The 24,039-nt window shown below is 45.0% G+C and overlaps 1 protein-coding gene and 1 long non-coding RNA gene across 4 annotated transcripts in view; both read left to right on the top strand.

The window, feature by feature from the left end:
- Nucleotides 1-13,003, top strand: part of chrna1 (cholinergic receptor, nicotinic, alpha 1 (muscle)) — a 73,037-nt gene extending 60,034 nt beyond the window's left edge. For all 3 annotated transcript variants that reach the window (XM_036129913.1, XM_036129911.1, XM_036129912.1), the window contains 2 exons: nucleotides 4,675-4,799; nucleotides 12,313-13,003. In XM_036129913.1, the coding sequence (XP_035985806.1) occupies nucleotides 4,675-4,799; nucleotides 12,313-12,441 (254 nt within the window). In that variant the 3' untranslated portion in view covers nucleotides 12,442-13,003. The remainder of the gene's footprint in view (nucleotides 1-4,674; nucleotides 4,800-12,312) is intronic.
- A 2,406-nt stretch (nucleotides 13,004-15,409) lies between these two features.
- LOC118559242 lies at nucleotides 15,410-16,040 on the top strand. The gene is made up of 2 exons (XR_004928715.1): nucleotides 15,410-15,735; nucleotides 15,826-16,040. It is a non-coding gene; the product is annotated as an uncharacterized LOC118559242 (long non-coding RNA).
- Nucleotides 16,041-24,039: the final 7,999 nt, after the last annotated feature.

Below are 24,039 nucleotides of genomic sequence, written 5' to 3'. Positions count from 1 at the left end.
TAAATAGAATATCTAAAAGAGTAATATGTCATAGTTAATTGGGTAAAATTGCCAGAAAGCATCTGAAGATCAACAAAAACAGTGAAAGATTCTTGGCAAAACAATAGATATTTATTGTAAAGTCAAGTTTAAAGATGTACCATGTACATTTTGAACCAAGTATTAGCTTATTTTGAGAAAATAATTATTGTTCTGTACAATATACAGCATTTGACACATATTGATGCTCCGTGCGGGCTGCCCTTCTCAAAAACTCGCATATGCAACTTGAGAGTGTCTGATCTATCACTGAATGGATCACATGACCAATGGTGGTGGGAAGGGTATGCAGGCGAGGGGGGGGGGGGGGCTCCTGAAAATGGCTGTGCCCCCATTCATGCCCCCCCCTCCCGAGCCCGGCATCGTTGATAGCTAGAGATGCATATTTTGTTGTGGGTTGTTTATCTGATCCTAAGTCAGATCAAATTATGGCTTCTATGGCTGCTCTGTGTGCTTGCTTGTCTATCAAACTGACCCTGGACCTGCGCCACATGTTGTGTAGAAAAAGCATTACCATGGACCTGCAGCCATTGTGTAATTTGATTGGTATGCATTACCTGGATCGCTGGCCAGGCTCTAGCTACAAGCCACTGGAAAGAGTGAACAAAATGGACTGCTTTATTTTCCTGAACGCTAAAAAACAGTAACCCTTGTTCATTGCCTCATCAACTCAGTGGATAAAAACATAAGGTTTACTAGACAAGATGCCAAGAACAACATGTTGCCTTTTCTGGACTGTGCAATACACACTCAGAAACTCAACACTGAGATTTACCAGAAGCCCACATACACATACCAATATCTGCATTTTGACTCACATCACCCAACTGGAGCGCAACCTCTCTGTTATCATAACTCTGAGTTACCAGGCTGACAAAATCCCCTCTGCCACAGAGGAGAAACCAAAAAACACAAGCACATCAGGAAATCACTGCAAGCTTGTGGGTACCCAAAATGGGCCTTTGTCAAATCAGCAAACAAAGCTGGCAGAAAAAAACAACACTGCATCTAACACAGGATAAAACAGAGACACAAAAACATTGTCATTCCATATGTGTCAGGAGTTTCTAAAAAAAACTCCTGGCACATATAGAATGAAAGTAAAATTTTCTCCAAACACAATACATACAGTAAATTTCAAACCTAATAATACTCTCAGACAAAAATTGTTCATCCCAAAGACAGAATACCTAAATCACAGCTAAGCAGCATTGTGTATGTGGTCCAATGCAGCAAGGACTGTCCAGACTCCTATATTGGAGAAACTAATCAATAGCTACATAAACGCATGGCACAGCAAAGGAGGGCCAGCATCTCAGGGCAAGATTCAGCATTCCACTAGCACCTCAAGAACAAAGGGCACTCTTTTGAGAACAATGATGTCCAGATTTTGGACAGGGATAACAGATGGTTGGAAGGAGGGATGACAGAAGCCATCTTGATCAAAAGAGAAAAGCCATCATTTAACAGAGGGGAAAGATTGTGTTTCCAACTCCCTAGTCGGTCACATTCCAAAGAGATTACATCAGCAGTCTTGTCATGATTTAGGTGTACTCCACTCACACCAAGTACCGTATTTTTCAGACAATAAGGCACACTTAAAATCCTTATATTTTCTCAAAAATGTAAGGTACACCTTATAATCGATTTTTTTGTAGTACAATGCACTCAAAAATCTGTTAAAATATGTAAGTACGACTTTGGTAAGCACGAAGCTACTCCGCTCAATGGATATTCAGAGCATTATGGTATTCTGTGTCACTACCTGATCAGACCCCTGAGCAGTCTACAAGACTTGCCTGACTGTAATGTCGAAACTAGAAGTACGATCATGTAAAGACCCCCACATTTTCAGGTGTAGTTCACTCCGCGGAGGTCCGCACGTACAGAAGGTACATGCAGAGCAAATTTTTTTCGACTTCTCTGTGGCAAGAAGTCTTTACATCGAACTGTTATATGTGACGTTAAGCTTGATAGGCTGAGCTGGTCAGCTTACCAAGCCGGGCGGAACCAGGAGGATACACCACTTGTTAAAGAATTGACCTGGTTGCGGTCACCCTATGTTCTTTGCCTGAATATAGATTTCCAGACACCAGAGTGCCCGTTCATTCCTCACACAGACATTAAGTAGGACCAATTGTGTACACCCATTCAAGGGCGTGCACAGTATGTTATCAGAGTGATGAAATATTACTAGGTTAATATTGAATTAACCTAGTAAGTTAATTCAATATAAGAATTTATATTGGCCTCATGTTTGAAACAGGGCAGTGTAGGGATAGAGCTGTGTACGCGAAGGGGCGGAGTGATATTACACACTTAGGAAGAATATTTAGTGCACCTTATAATCCGGTGCGCCTTATACGTGGACAAAGACACACATAGGCGGGTTAATTCACCGTGCGCCTTATGATCCAGTGCATTTTATGGTCTAAAAAATACAGTAATTGTTTCTAACGACCTAGGACAGTGACGGGTGGGTAATTGATTTGCAACTGACTTAGAATAGGATGATGGGCCTCCATGTCCTGTAAAAACAGCAGTGCGCCAACTGCAGGTTGCTCAAGTCCGAATCACCAGAATTGACAAAGACTCCTGGATGGGTATTGAAATGTTTTCAGAAAGAACTGAGGGAAAGCCCGGTTGCCTCCGATTTAAGCCTGTTTCCTTTGTCATTATGGTTACATAATGGCAATAAAAACTCTTGTTTTTTATCTTCACCCAGCAAGAAATGAGGTGGAGGTTTACTGTAATAAGCATCAGCAGGATCCTCTGAGGAATAGAGAGTAGAGAGCATCCCTCTTGTTTACCACATTTTCTAGGCCAATTCAATTGGGTTGTTTAAAGGTGCAGTAATAAAAATAAATGAACCATAGCAATTGATCACAAAAAGATAGGACTATCACAATTAATTCCTTTATATTTCTGAACAATATGCGTAATAAAATATAAACTAATTGAAGAAAGATGGTTTTATTCAAAATAAAACACAAATACTATTTATGTATAAAGTATTACTAACTGAAGTATTAATACTGACAAGACAAAAGATGACTGTCAAAGGATGATGCTATATGTTCCTCTCTTATAAAGAGGTTCTTTATTGTTTGCTTCGACTTAGCTTGAACTTCTTGTTTGATATTTGTTGAATCATTAAAAGCAGTTAGTTAGCAGACAGTAGTATGCATTCCAATTTTTAGCCAATATATCCTGGGATCAGTAAATCCTTCTATCTACATTGCTATTATTTGCTGGGTCAAATTTCCTTGGACCCTCTTATAAAAACTCTGGACCCCCCTTGTTTGAGCTCAGACTGCCATGACCACAAAACAAAACAGATATGACACTTACCTGACATACTTTTGGTTCTCTCATGTTGGATTTAATCTAGAGCAGGGGTTGGCAACCTTTACCACTCAAAGAGCCATTTGGACCCATTTCACACAGTAAAGAAAACACTGGGAGCCACAAAATCCTTTTGAAATTTTAAATGAAATAACGCTGCACATAAGGGCTTTTTTGCAACAGAATGGACCCGCACCAGAACCAATGCACCTCTGCGCTTGTACTTCTACTGTTGTTTTATGGAAATCATCAACTCTGCTAATGTCAGAGTTTTTATTTTGAATAAAGCTTGGTGCGAGTAAACGCACATCATGGTCGGACTATTTGATTTTTAGCCCATATAAATGGTTCATCCGGAATACTTTCTTTCCTTTCAATCCGAACACATTTTAATCACATCTGCGAAAGTGAACGAGCTCCTGGCATTAACAAGCTAACAGCTGCATTAGACAAGCTATCAGACCTTCAGGCAGCACCTGCAGCTTGAGTTCAGCCGCACAGGACTCCGCTCACAGCCTCGAGCTGTTCGCTTTTCCTCACTTTGAAAATGAACAAACGTCAGAGATAAAAACGACTCTTACCCTGGTGTTTATCTCTCTTCACCCTCATCAATGACTCCATGTTATTTAAGGTCACCGTGTTGCCCTTGTCATTTGTAGAATTTACTACAAAAAAGCAGCATTTGAAAATGCCGCCTCAACTCCGCCTCGCTGTGTTTATGTCACTGCAGCCAGTGAACTACCAGTTCTTCTTCTTCTTCTTCTTGAGTTTATTGACGATGAGCAAAAATCTTTTCAGTGTGCATTACCACCACCAACTGGTGAGCAGTGTTCGTCAGCCAGCATTGACGACTGCCTGTATGAGGTACACAGCTCCGTGACATAATTATTTTCAACACCTAAGCCGCATCAGAGCGATCAAAGAGCCGCATGCGGCTCCGGAGCCGCGGGTTGCCGACCCCTGATCTAGAGGGTTGAATGTGGCCTTGTCTTTACAAGACTTATGAATATGTGGGTCCAAAGTGGTCTGCTATCAGATTCCAAAACATGGAAGGAGACTGTATACTTTTTGAGACAGTGGGAATAGTGTATAAAATTTAGATCTTTTTGAAAATGATATGAAAGATTATATTTAATATTTCAGCATTTTATAATTATCTATGTAACTAATCAATATACTAAATTGGCACAATGAACTGGTTAGTTTTAGAACTGATGGAGTTTGGAAACAGGTATAAAACTGTTAATTAAACTGGCAGGTTAACTTTTCAAAGCCCTTTCTACTCTACAGGTAATCCTACCCCCGCCAGTGTAACCTACAAGTCTCCCATCATGAAGAATCCTGATGTTCGCAGTGCCATCGAAGGTGTGAAGTACATTGCTGAAACCATGAAATCAGACGAAGAATCTAACAATGTAAGAAAGTGTCTGCATTTATTAATACTGTATTTATACATTGATGAGCCGTTAAAAATCTTGGTTTAAGCTCTAAAAAATTTAGAAGCAATTTCCACCTGAAATTAAATTCCTGATACCAATCAAATACAACTCCATAGCTACAAAGTACAATTGTAATCTTTTGTTATCTGTGTAATAGTAAGACATATTAAATAATATTTTTCTAGATGGACCACTATTGCAACTGTTCCTTTTCTGGGAGAAGCATCTGTTCTTCCTGTGTGAAGTTGCTTTCTGTTCTGTCTCTCTTGGAGGTCGGTTTTGTTTTTCTCTCCTCTCCAGCCCCCCCACCCACACCCCCCCCACCCCCCCGCTCCCACTCTCCTGCTTCTGCTGCAATGTCTTGTCTTTCTGAGCACTTTCTTACTATATACCAAATTCTGAAAAACATGGATCTGATAAGCTCGTGACCATAGATGAGGGTAGGAACGTAGATCGACCGGTAAATCGAGAGCTTCGCCTTTTGGCTCAGCTCTCTCTTCACCACAACGGACCGGTACAGTGCCCGCTTCACAGGAGATGCCGCACCAATCCGCCTGTCGATCTCCCGCTCCATCTTCCCCTCATTCGTGAACAAGACCCCAAGATACTTGAACTCCTCCACTAGGGGCAGTACATCCTCGCCAACCCGGAGGAGGCACTCTACCCTTTTCCGGTTCAAGACCATGGTCTCGGATTTGGAGGTACTGATTTTCATCCCGGCCGCTTTACACTCGGCTGCGAACCGCTCCAGTGAGAGCTGTAGATCACGCCCTGATGAAGCCAATAGGAGCACATCATCCACGGATGTCACGGATTCTGTGCATAAAAGTTATGAACAGAATCGGTGACAAAGGGCAACCTTGGTGAAGTCCAACTCTAACCGGAAATGATTCCGACTTACTGCCGGCAATGCGCACCAGACTCTGACACCGGTCATACAGAGACCTGACCAGTGTTATATAAAGTACTGAAATCTCGGAGTCAAGTAAAAGTATAAGAACCTCTCCAAAATATGACTTTGGTAAAAGTCCAAGTCACTGACTGAAATGTTACTTGAGTAAAAGTCTTAAAGTATCTGAAATGTCTTGTAAAAATAGATGTACTCAAGTAATGTAATGAAAAGTATAAGTAAAAAGTAAAACAAAGCAAATGCAGTTTGAATGACATTTTTTAGAATTTGGTAAACTTTGAAAGTCAAATTCACTTAAAATAATATAAACAACTAAGTGCAGGAGAAATTTAGACCAAGTTTAGACAGAAAATACAACCTTTTTGTAAGCTTTCAGTTTTCCTTCTTCAAGCAAGGTCAGTGCTATGCAACCAACACACAACCAAGTGCAGGCAAAGGGGGTGTATACTAAGAACATGGTTAAGTGATAAACCAGGCTTAGTTAACCTACAGGAAGTGGTAAACCTGCTAATAGATACACCTGCAGGCCGGCCAGCTGACAGCTTTGCTAGGGCCCGGGACAACACAGTCTTTTTGGGCCCCCCCTCTACACCTGCCGCCAACACACCACACACACAAATCTCTGTATTTTATACTGGATATTTTCAACCCAGCTATTGAATTTAGTGCACTAGATGATCTTTTCTTCATAAGTGAACAGAAAGCACTGCAGCCAAAATATGGCCTTTTTTAACCTGCTGTATATCAGCCAGCCCATAACAATTTTCCCTTCCATTGCAGGAGGTAGAATATGTTAGATACTTTGGGAATTCTCTGCCCTCTGAATCTGCTAGCTCTGGCCCTGGTTTATACTAATTTATTAATGGACAGTGTGGAAATCTATGATCTATGAATCTATGAATCTATAAAACCAATGTAAATTGCGTTCCTTTGTTTTATTTGTCTTTATCCTAATTCTAGAAGTGGAAATAGTCAAATGAATAACACTATTATTTTGTGGAACCCTAATCATACTATTATAACCACGCAAAGGTCTAAACAAGAGTAGCAACTGCCTCAAATGGTCGAAAATAAATGAAAGCAAAAATAACAACGAAATAATGGTAAAAGTGACACCCTTACCTTTTTTAGACGGCTGTGGCTAAGAATCTGAATTTTTATGACCTATAGTCTTTGCTTTTCCATCTTTCCAGCAGTCTTCAGACCTCCTGCCTGGCACAGAATATTTCGTTTTATAGAGGAGATTAGGTTTTTGTTGATAAAATGTTTTATACTTCAGAATTAAATGCTATTTTGAGATGCTAACGTTGTTTACTTACATTTCTCAAGTTCAACGATTCAAAACTCTCTCTGCTGCTTCTGTTCAGAACACTCAGCAGCTTTCTCCTATTTTAGTGCCGATAATATTTAGTTTCTTAACTGGGACTAGTTTCGTAGTCTAGTATCCCAGTTAAAATCAAGACTGAAATCTCTTGCTCGAAGCACGTACGCACATGCACGCACACACGTAATAGAAAACAGCCAATCAGGAAGAGGGAAGGCGGGATTTAAGACAGCACAACCAATGAGAGTGGAGTTAAAGGGGGGTCTCTACCTTGTCAATCAAAGGCCAGGCGCATTAGTGATTGGTTGCGTGGAGCCCCCGCCCCCAGGCGCCACCCCCGCTGGCGCACAGCAACTTTGAAATGACACGCCGAGCGCTTCAAACAGAGGCGTTCCGGGCGACGTCTGGCTGAGCCAAACCAACACTTTTTTTGTAACGAGTAACTAAACCAAACTTTAAAAATGTATCGGAGTAAAAGTATGCAATTAAGTACGGAAATATAGTGAAGTAAAAGTAAAAGTAATCAAAAATGTTATACTTGAGAAAAGTATAAAGTACTCCAAAATATACTTAAATACAGTAGTGAAGTATTTTTACTTGTTACTATACAACACTGGACCTGACAGCCCTTATTAAAGGGCCCGGTACTCCATACTCCCAGAGTACCCCCCACAGGATCCCTTGGGGGACACGGTCAAATGCCTTCTCCAGGTCCTCAAAACACATGTAGACTGGTTGGGCAAACTCCCATGCCCCCTCCAGGATCCTGCTGAGGGTGTAGAGCTGATTCCTCTATAGTTGAAACACACCCTCCAGTCCCCCTTTTTAAATAGGGGGACCACCCCCCCAGTCTGCCAATCCAGGGGAATTGCCCCCGATGTCCATGCAATGCTGCAGAGCCGTGTTAACCAACACAGCCCCACAACATCCAGAGCCTTAAGGTACACCCCAGGGGTGGAATCTCATCCACCCCTGGGGCCTTGCCACCGAGGAGCTTTTTAACAACCTCGGCAACCTCAGCACCAGAGATGGGAGAACCCGACTCAGAGTCCTCAGGGTCTGCTTCCGCAATGGAAGACATGTTGGTGGGATTAAGGTGGTCCTCGAAGTATTCTGCCCACCGAAGCACGACGTCCCAAGTCGAGGTCAGCAGCACACCACCCCCACTATAAACAGTGTTGGTACTGCACTGCTTCCCCCTCCTGAGACGCCGGATAGTGGACCAGAATCACTTTGAAGCCGTACGGAAGTTTTTCTCTGTGGCCTCTCCGAACTCTTCCCACGCCCGAGTTTTTGCCGAGCTGCCTGCCGCTTCGACTGCCGGTACACATCAGCGGCTTCCGGAGTCTCACAGGTCAAAAAAGCCGGGTAGGACTCCTTCCTTAGCTTGACGGCTTCCCTCACCGCTGGTGTCCACCAGCGGGTTCGAGGGTTGCCGCCGCGACATGCACCGACAACCTTGCGGCCACATCTCCGACTAGCTGCCTTAACAATAGAGGCACAGAGCATGGTCCATTCAGACTCAATGTCCCCCGCCTCCCGTGACCGAAAGAACGAGATCCCGGATACAAACGGCCGAAATGAGTTTTCTCCGTAGTGTGTCTGGGCTCTCCCTTAGAGATAGGGTGAGGAGCTCAGTCATCTGGGGAGGACTCAGAGTAGAGCCGCTGCTCCTCCACGTTGAGAGGAGCCAGTTGAGGTGGCTCGGGCATCTGGTTAGGATGCCTCCCGGATGCCTCCCTGGTGAGGTGTTCCGAACACGTCCCACCAGAAGGAGACTGGAGGGACTATGTCTCCCGGCTGGCCTGGGAATGCCTTGGGATTCCCCCGGAGGAGCTGGCCCAAGTGGCTGGGGAGAGGGACGTCTGGGCCTCCCTACTGAAGCTGCTACCCCGCAACCCGACCCCGGATAAGCAGAAGAAAACGGACAGACGGATGGTAAGCTGGTCTCTCAATGCTATTGATCACATTTTTTCGACGGGTAGGCAATGAAAGGGGGACACGTCCGGTCCTGATTTGACTCATTTTGTGGGATACACCCTATGTTCTTGGATGGAAAAAGGTGTGTGTGACTTTGTCATTCCTGGACGTTTGAAACGTTTTCATGTTTGGATTCAGGATGCTTGGATTTCTACTTATTGGATTTGGTGGATTTTTGATGTATCAGCAAATACAGCAGATGTCGGTAGCCATTTGGCCTTGATCAGGCTGCCAGCTGCATATGACACGCTCACTAAGGTGGTGAACAGACAGTTCTGGAAGGTGGAGAAGCAGAGCCAAAAAGCTGGATGTGCTGGTACGCAGACTGGCTTCGGTGGTTGTTATAAAGCCCAACAATTTGGAAAATTGGATTTCACCATTTGGAGCCAGCAAAAGACTTAAAGCTGACAGGAAAGTCAGTGCAGCTTGTCTCACAACAAATAACATATTTGGATTATGCCCTCCCTATCTAATCACTCCTGGATTGTTATGGCGGAGAATGCTCAGAACAAATGCATTGAGGACGTCAGCACCACAAAGACCATCATCACCCGAGCAAACCAACGACCCTGGATCACTGAGGAGCTCCGTCAAGCGCTAAAAGCACGGAACTCAGCCTTCACGTCTGGTGAAAAGGAGGCACTGAGGACATTGAGAGCCAACTTGAACCGTGGTTAGCGAAGCGGAACCACAGGCAGAAAATCCAGCTTTTCCATGAGGCCAGCAACACCAGGAGCATGTGGAAAGGCATACGGGCGATCACTGAATACAACACGCCCTCCCCCCGGTGGGTGAAGTTGATGCTGACTTCCTTAACAGACTAAATAACTTCTTTGGGAGGTTTGAGGCACTAAACAGCACTCCAGCAGTGAAAGCTGTTCCCCATCAGGAATAGGAGGTCCTCCGCCTTGACACTGCCGAGGTGTGGAAGACTGTGAGGAGAGTCAACCCGCGGAAGGCCCCAGGTCCCGACAACATACATGGGCGGGTGCTCAAGGAGTGTGCAGGTCAGCTGGCTGGTGTCCTCACAGACATTTTTAACACCTCGCTGGACCAAGCCACAGTGCCAGCATGCATTAAGTCTGCCTCCATCATTCTGGTGCCGAAGAAACCTCAAGTCACCTGTTTCAACGACTACCGGCCTGTTGCACTGACTCCCATCATGATGAAGTGCTTTGAAAAGCTGGTAAAGGAACACATCATCTCCAGTCTCCCCCCAACATTCGACCCGTTCTAATTTGCCTACTGGCGGAACCGCTCCACTGAGGACACCATCTCCTCTGCTCTTCACCTGAGCCTGGCACACCTGGAGGAGAAGAACACGCATGTGCGGATGCTGTTCCGGGACTTCAGTTCAGCGTTTAACACCATCATTCCACAGCATCTGGTGGGAAAACTGGAACATCTGGGCTTCAGCACACCCCTTCGTAACTGGCTGCTAGACTTCCTCACCAACAGACCTCAGTCAGTCCGGGTCGGACAGAACACCTCTGATGTCATCACCCTCAGCACGGGCTCCCCTCAGGGCTGCGTCCTGAGCCCCCTGCTGTTCACTCTGATGACACACGACTGCGTCCCCAGTCCAATCACATCGTGAAGTTTGCTGACGATACAACGGTGGTGGGCCTGATCAGAGATGACAACGACCAGGACTACAGAGAGGAGGTGGAGCAGCTGGTGGGCTGGTGCAGAGAAAACAGCCTGATCCTGAACGTGGAGAAGACGAAGGAGATCATCGTCGACTTCAGGAAGAACCAGCCTCACCACGCTCCACTGCTCATCAACAGCTCAGCTGTGGAGGTGGTCAGCAGCACCAAGTTCCTGGGTGTGCACATCACGGACAACCTCAGCTGGTCTGTGAACACCACGTCACTGGTGAAGAGGGCACAGAAGCGCTTGTACTTCCTGAGGAGGATGAGGAGAAGCCCACCTGCCCCCGCCCATCATCACAACATTCTACAGAAGCACCATACAGAGCATTCTGACCAGCTGTCCCTCTGTGTTGTGTGGAGGCTGCAGAGCCTCCGACTGGAAGAATGTGAGGAGAGTGGTGAGGACAGCAGCAGGGATCATCGGGGCTCCTCTTCCCTCCATAAAAGACATTTCATATCAGCGCTGCGTGTCCCGAGCCCGTAACATCATCAGGGACCCCTCACACCCCCACTATGGACTGTTCTCCCTGCTGCCCTCTGGGAAGAGGTTCCGCAGCATCCGCTGCAGGTCCATCAGGTTCTGCAAAAGCTTTTTCCCTGCTGCCATCAGACTGTTGAACTGCTGTTGAACTGCTGAACTATAACCCATAAACTCTGCACAACATTCGCATATTTGCACGTTTTGCATCATTGCATTTCCATTCAGCATTACAAATGCTGCCGAACTCTCAGTTTTTAAATGCATTCTTGCACAAATGCCCTTTGCACAATCAAATTCTGTACATAAATTTTTTTTTTTAAAATACTCACCTGTACACTGTGACTTTCTCCTGCATTGTTTACATTTCCATTGTTTTTACTTTTAAATCACTGCTACACCTTATACTGTATTTTAAATCTACTGTAATTTACAAGCTGTATTCTTGCACAAATGCCCTTGCACAATCAATTCTGCACATACAAATGGTTTTAAAAATACTCACCTTGACACTGTGACTTCTCCTGCATTGTCTACATTTAAATTGTTTTTACTTTTAAATCACTGCTGCACCTTATACTGTATTTTAAATCTACTGTAATTTACAAGCTGTATTCTTGCACAAATGCCCTTGCACAATCAATTCTGCACATACAAATGGTTTTAAAAATACTCACCTTGACACTGTGACTTCTCCGGCATTTTCTACATCTAAATTGTTTACTTTTAAATAACTGCTGGACCTTATACTGTAAGTCTGTTATCTAAACCAAAGCTAGTCTTTTAATTAAGCTAAAAAGTTGCTTTTTAAAACTTTTTATTTGTAGAATTTGATGTTAGTACCTGTGATAGACTGGTGACCTGTTCAGCGTGTACCCCACCTCTTGCCCATTGACAGCTAGAGATAGGCGCCAGCACCCCTCGCGACCCTACAAGGGATAGACATGTTAGAAAATGGATGGATGGATTATGTTAATACCATTAGTCTTTACTCAAATATTTCTCAAATATAAATGTGAATACAGTTTTATTATGCGAATACATTTTTCCCATAATAGTTAATTCTTTACAGTGTTAACATATTTTAACAAAGCCAAATTTGAATATACCTTATCACAAATGTCTCTCTTCTCATTTAATTGCAGGCGGCAGAAGAATGGAAGTTTGTGGCCATGGTTTTGGATCATATCCTCCTGTGTGTCTTCATGGCTGTGTGCATCATTGGAACGCTTGCCGTCTTTGCAGGAAGACTTATTGAACTCAACATGTTATGAAAACTTAACCCACAAAGGAAGATATGTATGATAAAATTAAAACCATTGCGTTGAGAGGCATCTGCGGAGCTGATAGCTAAAAAAGCTCTAACATGCTCTGGGCTTTTGAGCTTGTGTACTAAGCCTCGTGATACTTAACTAACAAATACATATTCTAAATATACAGACATACTACCTATTATTGTCATAAATGGATTTGAGTAGATTATGACTGCAATTTTATTGGTATCAGAGGATGCATTTTAACTCTTTGGTGTAAATGATTTAATTATGGTTTCTTTTGTCAGTTTGAAAAGTTGTGTGCTTTTGATCTCCTGATGCAGGCAAATTATTTTCTGACCAGGAAGTTTTACTTATTGGCTTTGCCTGATTCATGTATTTTACTCCATATGTAGTTGTGGTTACAAATTTATTTGATGTTCAGGAAACAAATGAAATGGAAATCATTAAAATATAGCAAGTCAAGGCACATCAGGGGTCTCTCCTAAGCTTCAAAATTTGATATGATTGCTGTGGGTGTAATAACACTGTACTAGCTGCAGCAATAAACTGCTTATCTACATTTCTTATCTCACGTTGTGTTTCACTTAATCAGTTGTACACAAAACTGTGTAATGTTTTGGTTAAATCGCTAGTTTAGAGTTTAAATGTATAAGATCAATTATACACAAATTACTTGCAATGGTACTTGTGGTTGGCCTGGTCACTGCATTGTAGTGCCATTGAGCCATGATGAGAATAATAAAATCAGATTGGATTGTAAGTAACAGAAGTTTGGGACTCTCACAGGCACTAAAGACCTCCCCTCTCGGCAGGGTTCCATCAGTGCTATAAAACTTTGCTTCCACAGGACAACCCCTCAGACTTCACTTCCTGCCTGGGATTCCGGAGGAGAGGGGCAGGGGAAACCAGCCCCCCTGAGAGCCACATGGGACTCAGTCTCTCCACTTCTTGCCTGGGGGTGCTGGAGGAGAGCGTGGCTGGGGCCACCCAACCAGACCAGCCAGCCAGGCGGGCCTCACATAGACTTAAGGCAAGAAGTCCTCTGTGGACCCAACTGGGTTCAGAGATCTGCAGACTAGAATCAAAGCTAAGTTTGCAGTCTAACTTCTGCGCAACCAGCAGCTGAAGTAAAGAATACCGAAACAGGAAAAGCTGACTCGAGATGCGGATCAGTCGCCTTCCCTCACCAGAAAAGCTGAGAGCTCAGAGACTGCGTGCAGAACGTCGGGCCAGGTTACCCTCGACCATGTTTCGGCTAGCTCAGAGCCGCAGAGCTGCATGTCTGCTGCTGGAAATACCAACATTTTCCCTGGACCACTGCTCTTCCTTGGATGGCCAAAGTGAACCAAACTCACATGAGCCACCAATAGGTTCAGCAGAGAAACCACAGGGAAAGTTGAAGGGTTTGTTTGGAAAGCTTGTGTAATGCGTCCACATGGTGTTTTAAACACAAAGGGGCTGAGCAACATAGCTCCTGTAGCATGTCGATACCATGCCATTGCCTAGTCCCCCGGAGGTATAATCGCATTAATAAAATCCAGCGGCCCTAAAGTTAATGATTTTACTGAGTAAATCATTCTTTAAAATGTTATTTACTCAAATAATGTTTTTTGTAACTTGGGATTTGCATTGTGAATGGGTTGAAAAACATACCAAATGTTCTGAATTAGTGAAGCTAATTTAAGCTCATTCCATGTTCTATAAGGTGAACTTTGGTTCTTTAACTCAAATAAAATGTTATTCCATCAAATAATGTTTTGTTTAACTCAGGATTTGCATTGTGAAAGGGTTGAAACACATGCCAAATGTTGTTCTAAATTAGTTAAGCTAATTTAAACCCATCCCATGTTCCTTAAGTCAGATCTGCAGTGAACCAGGATTCACTGAATTATTCTGATGATGATCACCGCAATGGAACCTTTTGCTTGTACAAAGTTCCATAGCTTAGCTTCTTTTTATCTTCATTTTGCTTAGTAGTTAGTTAAGTTGCACGAGCCTAGTAGAGATTTGTTGATTGGTGTTATGGTGTTAATTCAGATAAACAGCATTATATAGTGATGTTCTCTGGATGTTCATTTTATTTCTGTTAATAAATTCTTGAACTTAAAGAGAAGTTGTCACTCCTCATCCTATGTGTATGCAGTTTGCTGTTAAAAGATCGGCAGTGCTTGAATCATCCCTTTCAACTAGCTCTAAACCTGATATCAGCTTAAGAGCTAATATCCACCGGACAATACCTAACAGGGGTAGCAGCTTCAGTAGGGAGGCCCAGACGTCCCTCTCCCCAGCCACTTGGGCCAACTCCTCCGGGGGAATCCCAAGGCGTTCCCAGGCTAGCCGAGAGACATAGTCCCTCCAGCGTGTCCTGAGTCTCCCTCTGGGTCTCCTCCTGGTGGGACGTGGCCGGAACACCTCACCAGGGAGGTGTCCAGGAGGCATCCTAACCAGATGCCTGAGCCACCTCAGCTGGCTCCTCTCGACGTGGAGGAGCAGCGGCTCTCAGATGACTGAGCTCCTCACCCTATATCTAAGGGAGAGCCCAGACACACTACAGAGAAAACTCATTTCGGCCGCTTGTATCCAGGATCTCGTTCTTTCGGTCATGACCCAAAGCTCATGACCATAGATGAGGTTAGGAACGTAGATCGACCGGTAAATTGAGAGCTTTGCCTTTTGGCTCAGCTCTTTCTTCACCACAACGGATCGGTACAGCGCCCGCTTCACAGCAGATGCCGCACCAATCCGCCTGTCGATCTCCCGCGCCATCTTCCCCTCATTCGTGAACATGACCCCAATATACTTAAACTCCTCCACTAGGAGCAGTACATCTTCCCCAACCTGGAGAAGGCACTCTACCATTTTCCGGCTCAAGACCATGGTCTCGGATTTGGAGGCACTGATCCTCATCCCGGCTGCTTCACACTCGGCTGTGAACCGCTCCAGTGAGAGCTGTAGATCATGCCCTGATGAAGCCAATAGAACCACGTCATCTGCGAATAGCAGAGAAGCAATCCTAAGGCCACCAAAACGGATCCCCTCAAAACCTTGGCTGTGCCTATGTAACCTGGTTGTATTTTTTTTTTTTTGTTATAATTACACAAAATGTTTTCATTTGGTTATTTGTATTGTCACTTACCTGACTGAAACACCTCTAGAAATTCTGTCACTGTTTTAACTGTGTTACTTTAAGAATGGAAGCCCCTCCTTTTTGGTTCTTCTTCTGTGGTATTGCCTTTAAATAGTTTGCACCCCTTAGGCCCTCCCCCTTTGTCATGTTGTCCTGCGGGAGAGGTGTGTGCTATTTATTTTTCCTCTGAATATATCCAGTTTATTTATAGATATATTAAGTTTATTTTTGTTATGTACTTCTGTTTTATGTAGGACTTGGAGCGGGCAGCCTATAACACGGTTGTATGTTGTTCTCGTCAGGTATGTGGCATAAAGAAGGTTTATTTTCTTTATTGTTGTGAGACATGGTTCGCCCCTTTTGTCATGTTGTCCTGCGGGAGAGGACTTGGAACGGGCAGCCTATAACACGGTTGTATGTTGTTCTCGTCAGGTACAATAAATCAAGAAACCGTCATTTTAAAGACAAACTGTGTCACGGCCTGATCACTTAAAACCAGCACAACGCAGAAAGGATCCGGTTACACTTGATGCCGTTTGACCCGCTGTAACGTCGAATCTCCGCTGCTGAAGCTGCTACTATGCTGCGCATTTCCCGCCTTTGAGGTCTGGCTCCGCCTGTTTTGCTGCACCGAGCGCCTTTGCCCTGCACTTTGACTGGCGTTGGTGTGCTGTATCCTGGCAACGAAGTAACTGTTTCTGTTGGTCTGTTTTGTGCACCTCGTTTTATTCAAGGGAGGAAGGGAAATAAGTAAAATAAAAAATAAAAAATAAAAAAGTAAAGTTATGAAACCAGTCTATTTGTTGCTCTTTGCCTGTGGATACGACTGGTTGTTTTTTTGTTTCATTTTTTTTTTTTTTTTGCTGACTGATACATGTGAGTTCTTGTGTGACTGTATTGTTTTTAGGCTCTTTAGGAATCTGCAGTCTCTTTATTTTTGACATAATTTTTTTTTTTGGTGCACAGTTCTTCATAGTGTTTATCTGTTATTTAATGAAATGTCTGACACTGAGGCACCTTTTAAGGGAGATGAAGTGGACTGGAAGGTCACTTTTAGTTTGGGGAGGGGCCAACATTACATGTCATTTGGAAGGGGTAGACCTATGCCTTCTAGTGCATATGAAAGTTCTGTTGATCAGTCTGTGATGAACCCTCCACCTGTACCTGCTGCTGCTTCTACACCCATTGGCAGGGCAAGGTCTGACGTTAGCCAACTTGTCTCTACTGAGGCGCTCAGTGGGGTGATTGCTGATTTGGCTAAACAGATAGGGGATGCTGTCACGACAAACCTCAGTAGACTAAGCTCACAAAGCCAATCACAGCCTCAGGCTGCTGACAGCCAACCCAGCGACCTGACTGATCAGTCACAAATGAGGGTTGTTGTTCAGTCTGATATCAGGGCGCCACCATATTTCAAAGGTGACCACACTGACACCTTCTCCATCCAGGAATGGGAGGGTCTGATGAGATGTTATCTGTCAAGAATAGGATGTGTGAGCCCTGTTGAAATGTGTGAGATTATCACATGTAGACTTATTGGGAAAGCCAGAGATGTGGTTCAGGTGTCGCTTCGCTGCCAGCCTCAGTCATGTAATGACAAGTTAGTTTCTACTGTTTTTGATATATTGAAACGCAACTTTGGTGAGCTGATCTTCTCCAGTTTACCAACGAGAGACTTCTATAACATCCTGCCTGTTGATGGAGAGACAGCCATGGACTACTGGATTTGATTAAACAAGTCTATTGAAGCGGTTGATGAGTGTTTGCGTAGGGGGGGGGAAACAGGTGGAGGATCCAGGAGCTGAAGTTGTTACAATGTTCATCAGCCATTGTCCTGACCCTGGTCTAGCTCTTTCCTTCCAGCTGAAACCTGTGGAGGAGTGGACTGCTGCTGAGGTCCAGAGTCGCCTTGATAACCGTGTTGCAAGCCTTAGGAGGCCGATGGTCACTACAAACAGGGCTGTTGGTTCGTCTGCAGGCCCTGTTCTCTCCTGTCTTCCTCAGCTTGGTGCTCAATCACCCAGTGCTGCGTTGTCAGCTGATGCGACACCATTTGTTGTCCGTAATCCCCAAGCTGCTTTAGCACGTGATCATTCTTCAGCTGCAGGTCCCTTGTATCAGCAGCCACAGCAGCATGTTGCTCCACAACCGACACCCTTTCAGAATGCAGGTCCACCCAAGCCAATTTTTCCCTCCAGTTCAGGAGTAGAACCACCTCATCAGATGGCAGAGATGTTTGATAAAGTTCTGTCTTTGTGTGCATCTTCTCTATGCACACAAACAGACCAATCTGCTACAAAACAAAGTGGTCAACGTGTGGGGCGTTACACACGTGGTTCTAAACGTCCTCAGCGTGCACCATGCAGGGTTTGTTGTTCGGAGGAGCATACAACACATTCGCAATGTAGATTGTTCAGACTGTGTCTCAACTGCTTTGGCTCAGGACACATTCAAAGGGATTGTCCTCAGCCTGCTCACCACACACCACAGCCGTCCTCCCAGTACCCTAGTTTAAACTAGAGAGCCCGTGTGATGAGAGTGGCAGCATGGGCAGTGTGGACAATACCCTCACAAATACACTGGATGCATACTCTGCTTACACTGAGTATTGCAATGCTTCACCTGAGAACGGTGAAGTGGTTTTCTTGGGGTCACAGAGAATTCAGAGGGCTAGTGATTTGTTCTATGCCTCAGTTTCAGTTAGTGACCGATCTACACTGAGGGGTATGTTGGACTCTGGGAGTATGTCATGCACATTGAGCGTGGAGGCAGAGAGCAAACTAAGAGCTGCAGGTGTTGATTTGATCCCTCTTTCAGTCCCAGAGAACGTGGTGCTCATTGGGTGTGGTGGCCTTCTCACTCAGCCTCGATGCGTCTATGAGTTCAACATTGAGATCTATGGCTTCGGATTTGCAGTACCAACATTTTTGATACCTGGCCAACATGATGAATTCATCATTGGTAGAAATGTGCTTCGGCCCCTTATTCAAAAAATGAAAACTGATTCAAGGTACTGGGAACTCATTACATCTAACACCGCAAACCCAGAGTGTGAGGAGTTTTTGCAGCTTCTGAGTTGTGTTTCACGATGGTCAAATTCTACTTTACCTGACAAGATTGGAACAGTTAGACTCAGACAGGCTGTTACCCTCCTTCCTCGTCAGGAGTATGTGGTTTGGGGAAAGCTTCCGTCCACTGCGCCACTGTCATTAGGAGGCACTGTGGTCATCGAGCCGTCATCTGCTCGTTCCACCCCAAAAAACATTTTGGTGGGTCGTGTAATCACACCCATGTGGGGGGATCGTTGGGTCCCTATGAAGGTTCTCAACCCAACAGACGAACCTTTGATACTACGCCGCAATGCTAAAATCACTGATGTCTTTCCGTGTGTTGCTGTGGAGGACTTTATGTTTAGTCAGGGGAGGTCTGAACTGTACTGCAACCATTCAGCTGTTTCAACAAACTCATCACATCACAGTGTTGATCCAGTACAGATGTTGAGAGACTGTGGCCTACATGACATCGACATAGAGAGCTGTGAGGTGTCAGATGAGTATAAAAGAAGCCTGGCAGAGCTTGTGTTTTTTTTACCAGGATGTGTTCTCCAGGGGAAAACTGGATTGTGGTGAAGCTAGGGATTTTGTTCATCGCATTCACTTGACTGATGACCAGCCATTTCGCTTGCCGTATCGACGCATACCACCAGCACACTATCAGCAGTTGAGGGAGGTCTTGTCTGAGATGGAGATGAAGGGTATCATAAGGAAGTCTATTAGTGAATATGCCTCCCCGCTTGTTATGGTGTGGAAAAAGTCTGGGGACATGAGGATATGCACTGACTTCCGCTGGCTTAATGCTAAGACTGTTAAGGATGCTCATCCATTGCCCCATCAGTCTGACTGCCTTGCTGCTCTTGGTGGGAATGCTCTGTTCAGCACCATGGACTTGACTTCTGGTTTCTACAACATCCCTCTCCATGAGTCTGACAAACATTACACAGCTTTTACCACGCCGCTTGGACTTTATGAGTACAACCGTCTCCCACAAGGTTTATGCAACAGCCCAGCTTCCTTTATGAGGATGATGCTTAACGTTTTTGGTGATTTGAACTTTTCCAGCCTCCTATGTTATCTAGATGACCTGTTGGTGTTTGCCCCTTCTGAAGAGGAATCGTTGAAGAGGCTGGAGATTGTTTTCTGTCGCCTGAGAGCAAACAACTTGAAGCTGGCACAGAAAAAGTGTCACTTTCTCAGGCGGTCTGTGAGATTCCTGGGCCATGTTGTGGAGGCTGGCGGTGTTTCTGTCGATCAGGAGAAGGTAAGGGTCATCTCTGGTTTTGAAAAAAAGGACCTCATGAAGGAAGATGGCTGCACTCCGTGCCAGAAAAAGGTGAGGTCCTTCTTGGGCATGATGCTGTTTTATCAGCACTTTATTCCAGCTTGTTCCCGCATTGCGAAGCCGCTTTACGCCCTCACCGCAGGTCAGAAACGTAAAGTAAAGAGCAAAGGAAACGGAAAAGTTGGAACGTTTCGTGTTCTGACTCCCCTGGACTGGACCCCAGCTTGTGAGAAAGCGTTTAGAGACCTTAAAGCTGCTCTCCTCAACTGTGTGGTGCTGGCACATCCTGATTTTGAGAAGCCATTTATTCTCTCAACCGATGCTTCTTTGGATGGGCTTGGTGCTGTTTTGTCGCAGGTCCCAGCTGATGGAGAGATTGCTAGACCTGTCGCTTTTGCCAGCAAGTCTCTCAGCCGCAGTCAGGCCAACTACCCTGCACACAGACTCGAGTTCCTAGCCTTAAAGTGGGCTGTGTGTGACAAGTTCAGCCACTGGCTGAAGGGTCACAAGTTTACTGTGTGGACGGATAATAATCCTCTCACATATATCCTGACCAAGCCCAAACTGGATGCCTGTGAACAGCACTGGGTCTCTAAGCTTGCTCCATTCACCTTTGAGATCAGGTATGTTCCGGGAAGGCAGAATGTGGTGGCGGATGCTCTGAGCAGGGCCCCTTTTGTGAAGCTCTTGGCTGATCGCCTTCTGTCAGAGCCTTGTCAGGAACTTTTGGAGCATGTCTGTGAGGTTCCTGATCATGCTGTACAGGATGTTTTCCGTTTAACCTGTCAGCTTTAATCATTGGACAGCTCTTCCTCCAATTTAGCTGACACATCCATGACCTGTGACGAAGTCTCCTCTCTTTTGTCATCTGTCTGCAGTGGAGATGCTGGCCAGGCTCAGCGTGCAGCATCTTTAGCTGGCCACCTGGACATGATAATCCCACACACTACAGGCCCATCACCAGTTCTTTCTCTAACTGACCTTGTCTCTCACCAGAAAAACGACCCAGTTGTTTCCAGAGTTGTCTTGTATGTAGAGCGGGGACGTCGTCCATCAAGGCGGGAACGCTTTTGTGAAAATCAACTGGCTTTGAAAATTTTGAAGCAGTGGGATAAACTAACATTGCTTAATGGTGTTCTTTACCGTGTCATAAAAGACCCTCTGACGAAAGGTAAACACTTTCAGTTTGTGGTCCCTGATGCTTTGAAGTCCGTGGTTTTCACTGGTGTCCATGATAATGCAGGTCATCAGGGCCAGCCTCGAACATTCTCATTGGCTCGTCATCGCTTCTTTTGGCATGACATGGAGAGAGATGTGCGAGATTATGTGAGAAAATGTCCCAGATGTATCCTCAGTAAAACGCCAGAGCCTGCTGTGAGAGCCCCTCTGGAGACCATCAGGACCAGTGCTCCGATGGAACTGGTGTGTATTGATTTCTGGTCAGCTGAAGACAGCAACAACAAGTCTGTGGATGTTCTGGTGATCACGGATCACTTCACAAAGTTAGCGCATGCTTTCCCGTGTCAGGATCAAACTGCTAAGAGGGTTGCAAAAAAGTTATGGGATGGGTTTTTCTGTGTGTATGGCTTTCCCCAGCGCATTCACTCGGATCAGGGCGCAAATTTTGAGAGTGAGCTGCTGGCTGAGCTTTTGGAGTTGAGTGGTGTGAGTAAATCGCGCGCTTCACCCTACCACCCAATGGGTAACGGGACTGCAGAGAGATTCAATCGTACTCTGGGCAACATGTTGAGATCTCTTCCTCCACGTTCGAAGCATAAATGGCCTCAGATGATCCAGTCTCTGACTTTCGTTTACAACTGCACAGTTCATGAGACCACTGGCTTTCCACCGTTCTATCTGATGTTTGGGAGGATTCCCAGGCTGCCTGTTGACCTTGTTTTTCGTAACATTCTTCATGATGACATCATTTGTGACTACCACTCTTACATCAAATCACTGGTTGAAGATCTGCGTTCTTCTATGTTAATGGCTGAGAGAACACCAGTGTGGAGCAGAAACATCAGTGTGACCAGTACAACAAGAGAGCAAAGGGTCACTCTCTGTCAGTTGGAGATCAGGTCCTGGTGGCAAACAAGGGTGCCAGAGGAAAGCGGAAGCTTTCAGATAAATGGGAACCTGTGATGTACACGGTGGTTGCATCCAAACCAGCTCTCCATATTTATCGTATCAGAGACCGTCATGGCAATGAGCGTGTGGTGCATCGGAACCTCCTTCTTGATGTGAACTTTTTACCTGTGGGAATGACCTTGGATGGCAATGTGGACTGCCATACTGACAGTGTGGTTAGAGTTCCCCTGGTTTCTGATGTAAATGCAACAGAATGTTTTAGCGAGGCTCCTAGTTCTGTTCCTGCTGAGCCTTCCCTACCCGAGTCCCTATCCTGCAGTGATGGGGATGACCGTACTGCTTCATGGGTTCAGGACGTGTCCTCGGCTCCATCAGTTGGAAATAGTGACTTGGCTCATGACTCTGAGAACTCCTCTATGGAAACTGGAGTACTAGCGACTGCTGGTTCTTTACCTCATCTTCCCAGTGATGCTAGTTCTGTTCATTCTCCAGACAGTGTGGGAGGGGATGTTGTTCACCGCCTGACTTCACGCTTTGGGAGGGTTATTAAACCAGTTTGTCGCTTGATAGAGTCCATGGCTCTCATTGAGGCGCTTTATGATAAAGATAATGTTCAACCTGTTATTGACGTGTGAGTTTACAAATTTTTGTTGGATAATTCCTATCATTGGCTAGGATTGTCCCTTTCTTAGTACATGCTTCAGTACCATCTATATGTTTACTCTGTACAGGGGAGGTGTAAAAGGCACCTCTTCGTATCCATGGGATACCGTGAGATTTCGCTAGGCGTCGAGCGATCTCTAGTCTCCTGACCCTATTGAAGGGTAGCTGTTTTGCTGATGTTACGTTGTTGCGGAAGAAAAAAAACTTTTGTACTGGTACTGAGTGTCTTTACACTGTTTTTTTATTTTGTGTAATTCCAGGGGGGTGAATGTAACCTGGTTGTATTTAATTTTTTGTTATAATTACACAAAATGTTTTCATTTGGTTATTTGTATTGTTACTTACCTGACTGAAACACCTCTAGAAATTCTGTCACTGTTTTAACCGTGTTACTTTAAGAATGGAAGCCCCTCCTTTTTGGTTCTTCTTCTGTGGTATTGCCTTTAAATAGTTTGTACCCCTTAGGCCCTCCCCCTTTGTCATGTTGTCCTGCGGGAGAGGTGTGTGCTATTTATTTTTCCTCTGAATATATCCAGTTTATTTATAGATATATTAAGTTTATTTTTGTTATGTACTTCTGCTTTATGTAGGACTTGGAGCGGGCAGCCTATAACACGGTTGTATGTTGTTCTCGTCAGGTATGTGGCATAAAGAAGGTTTATTTTCTTTATTGTTGTGAGACATGGTTCACCCCTTTTGTCATGTTGTCCTGCGGGAGAGGACTTGGAGCGGGCAGCCTATAACACGATTGTATGTTGTTCTCGTCAGGTACAATAAATCAAGAAACCGTTATTTTAAAGACAAACTGTGTCACGGCCTGATCACTTAAAACCAGCACAATGCAGAAAGGATCCGGTTACACCTAGAAATTCTGTCCATAAACATTATGAACAGAATCGGTGACAAAGGGCAACATTGGCGGAGTCCAACTCTCTGGTAAGGACTGGGGTGGTGGTCTGCCAATCCAGGGGAACTGCCCCGGATGTCCACACAATGTTGTAGAGTCGTCTTAACCAACACAGCCCCACAACATCCAGAGCCCTAAGGTACTCAGGGCGAATCTCATCCACCTCCGGGGCCTTTCCACCGAGGAGCTTTTTAACCACCTCGGTGACCTCAGCCCCAGAAATGGGAAAACCCAACCCAGAGTCCCCAGGCTCTGCTTCCTCAATGGAAGACGTGTTGGTGGGATTAAGGAGGTCTTCAAAGTATTCTGCCCACTGACACACGACGTCCCGAGTAGAGGTCAGCAGCACACCACCCCCACTAAAAACAGTGTTGGTACTGCACTGCTTCCCCCTCCTGAGACGCCGGATGGGCGTGTCCAATAAAACTGAAGAATATTTGAGTCACCTTGCTCTTTTGTTCTTTTGTTCCAG

The sequence above is a fragment of the Fundulus heteroclitus genome, unplaced genomic scaffold (assembly GCF_011125445.2).
Source record: "Fundulus heteroclitus isolate FHET01 unplaced genomic scaffold, MU-UCD_Fhet_4.1 scaffold_250, whole genome shotgun sequence".
Lineage (NCBI taxonomy): Eukaryota > Metazoa > Chordata > Actinopteri > Cyprinodontiformes > Fundulidae > Fundulus > Fundulus heteroclitus.
The sequence above is the reverse complement of the archived record's forward strand: the minus strand, read 5'-3'. Positions and strand labels throughout refer to the sequence as shown.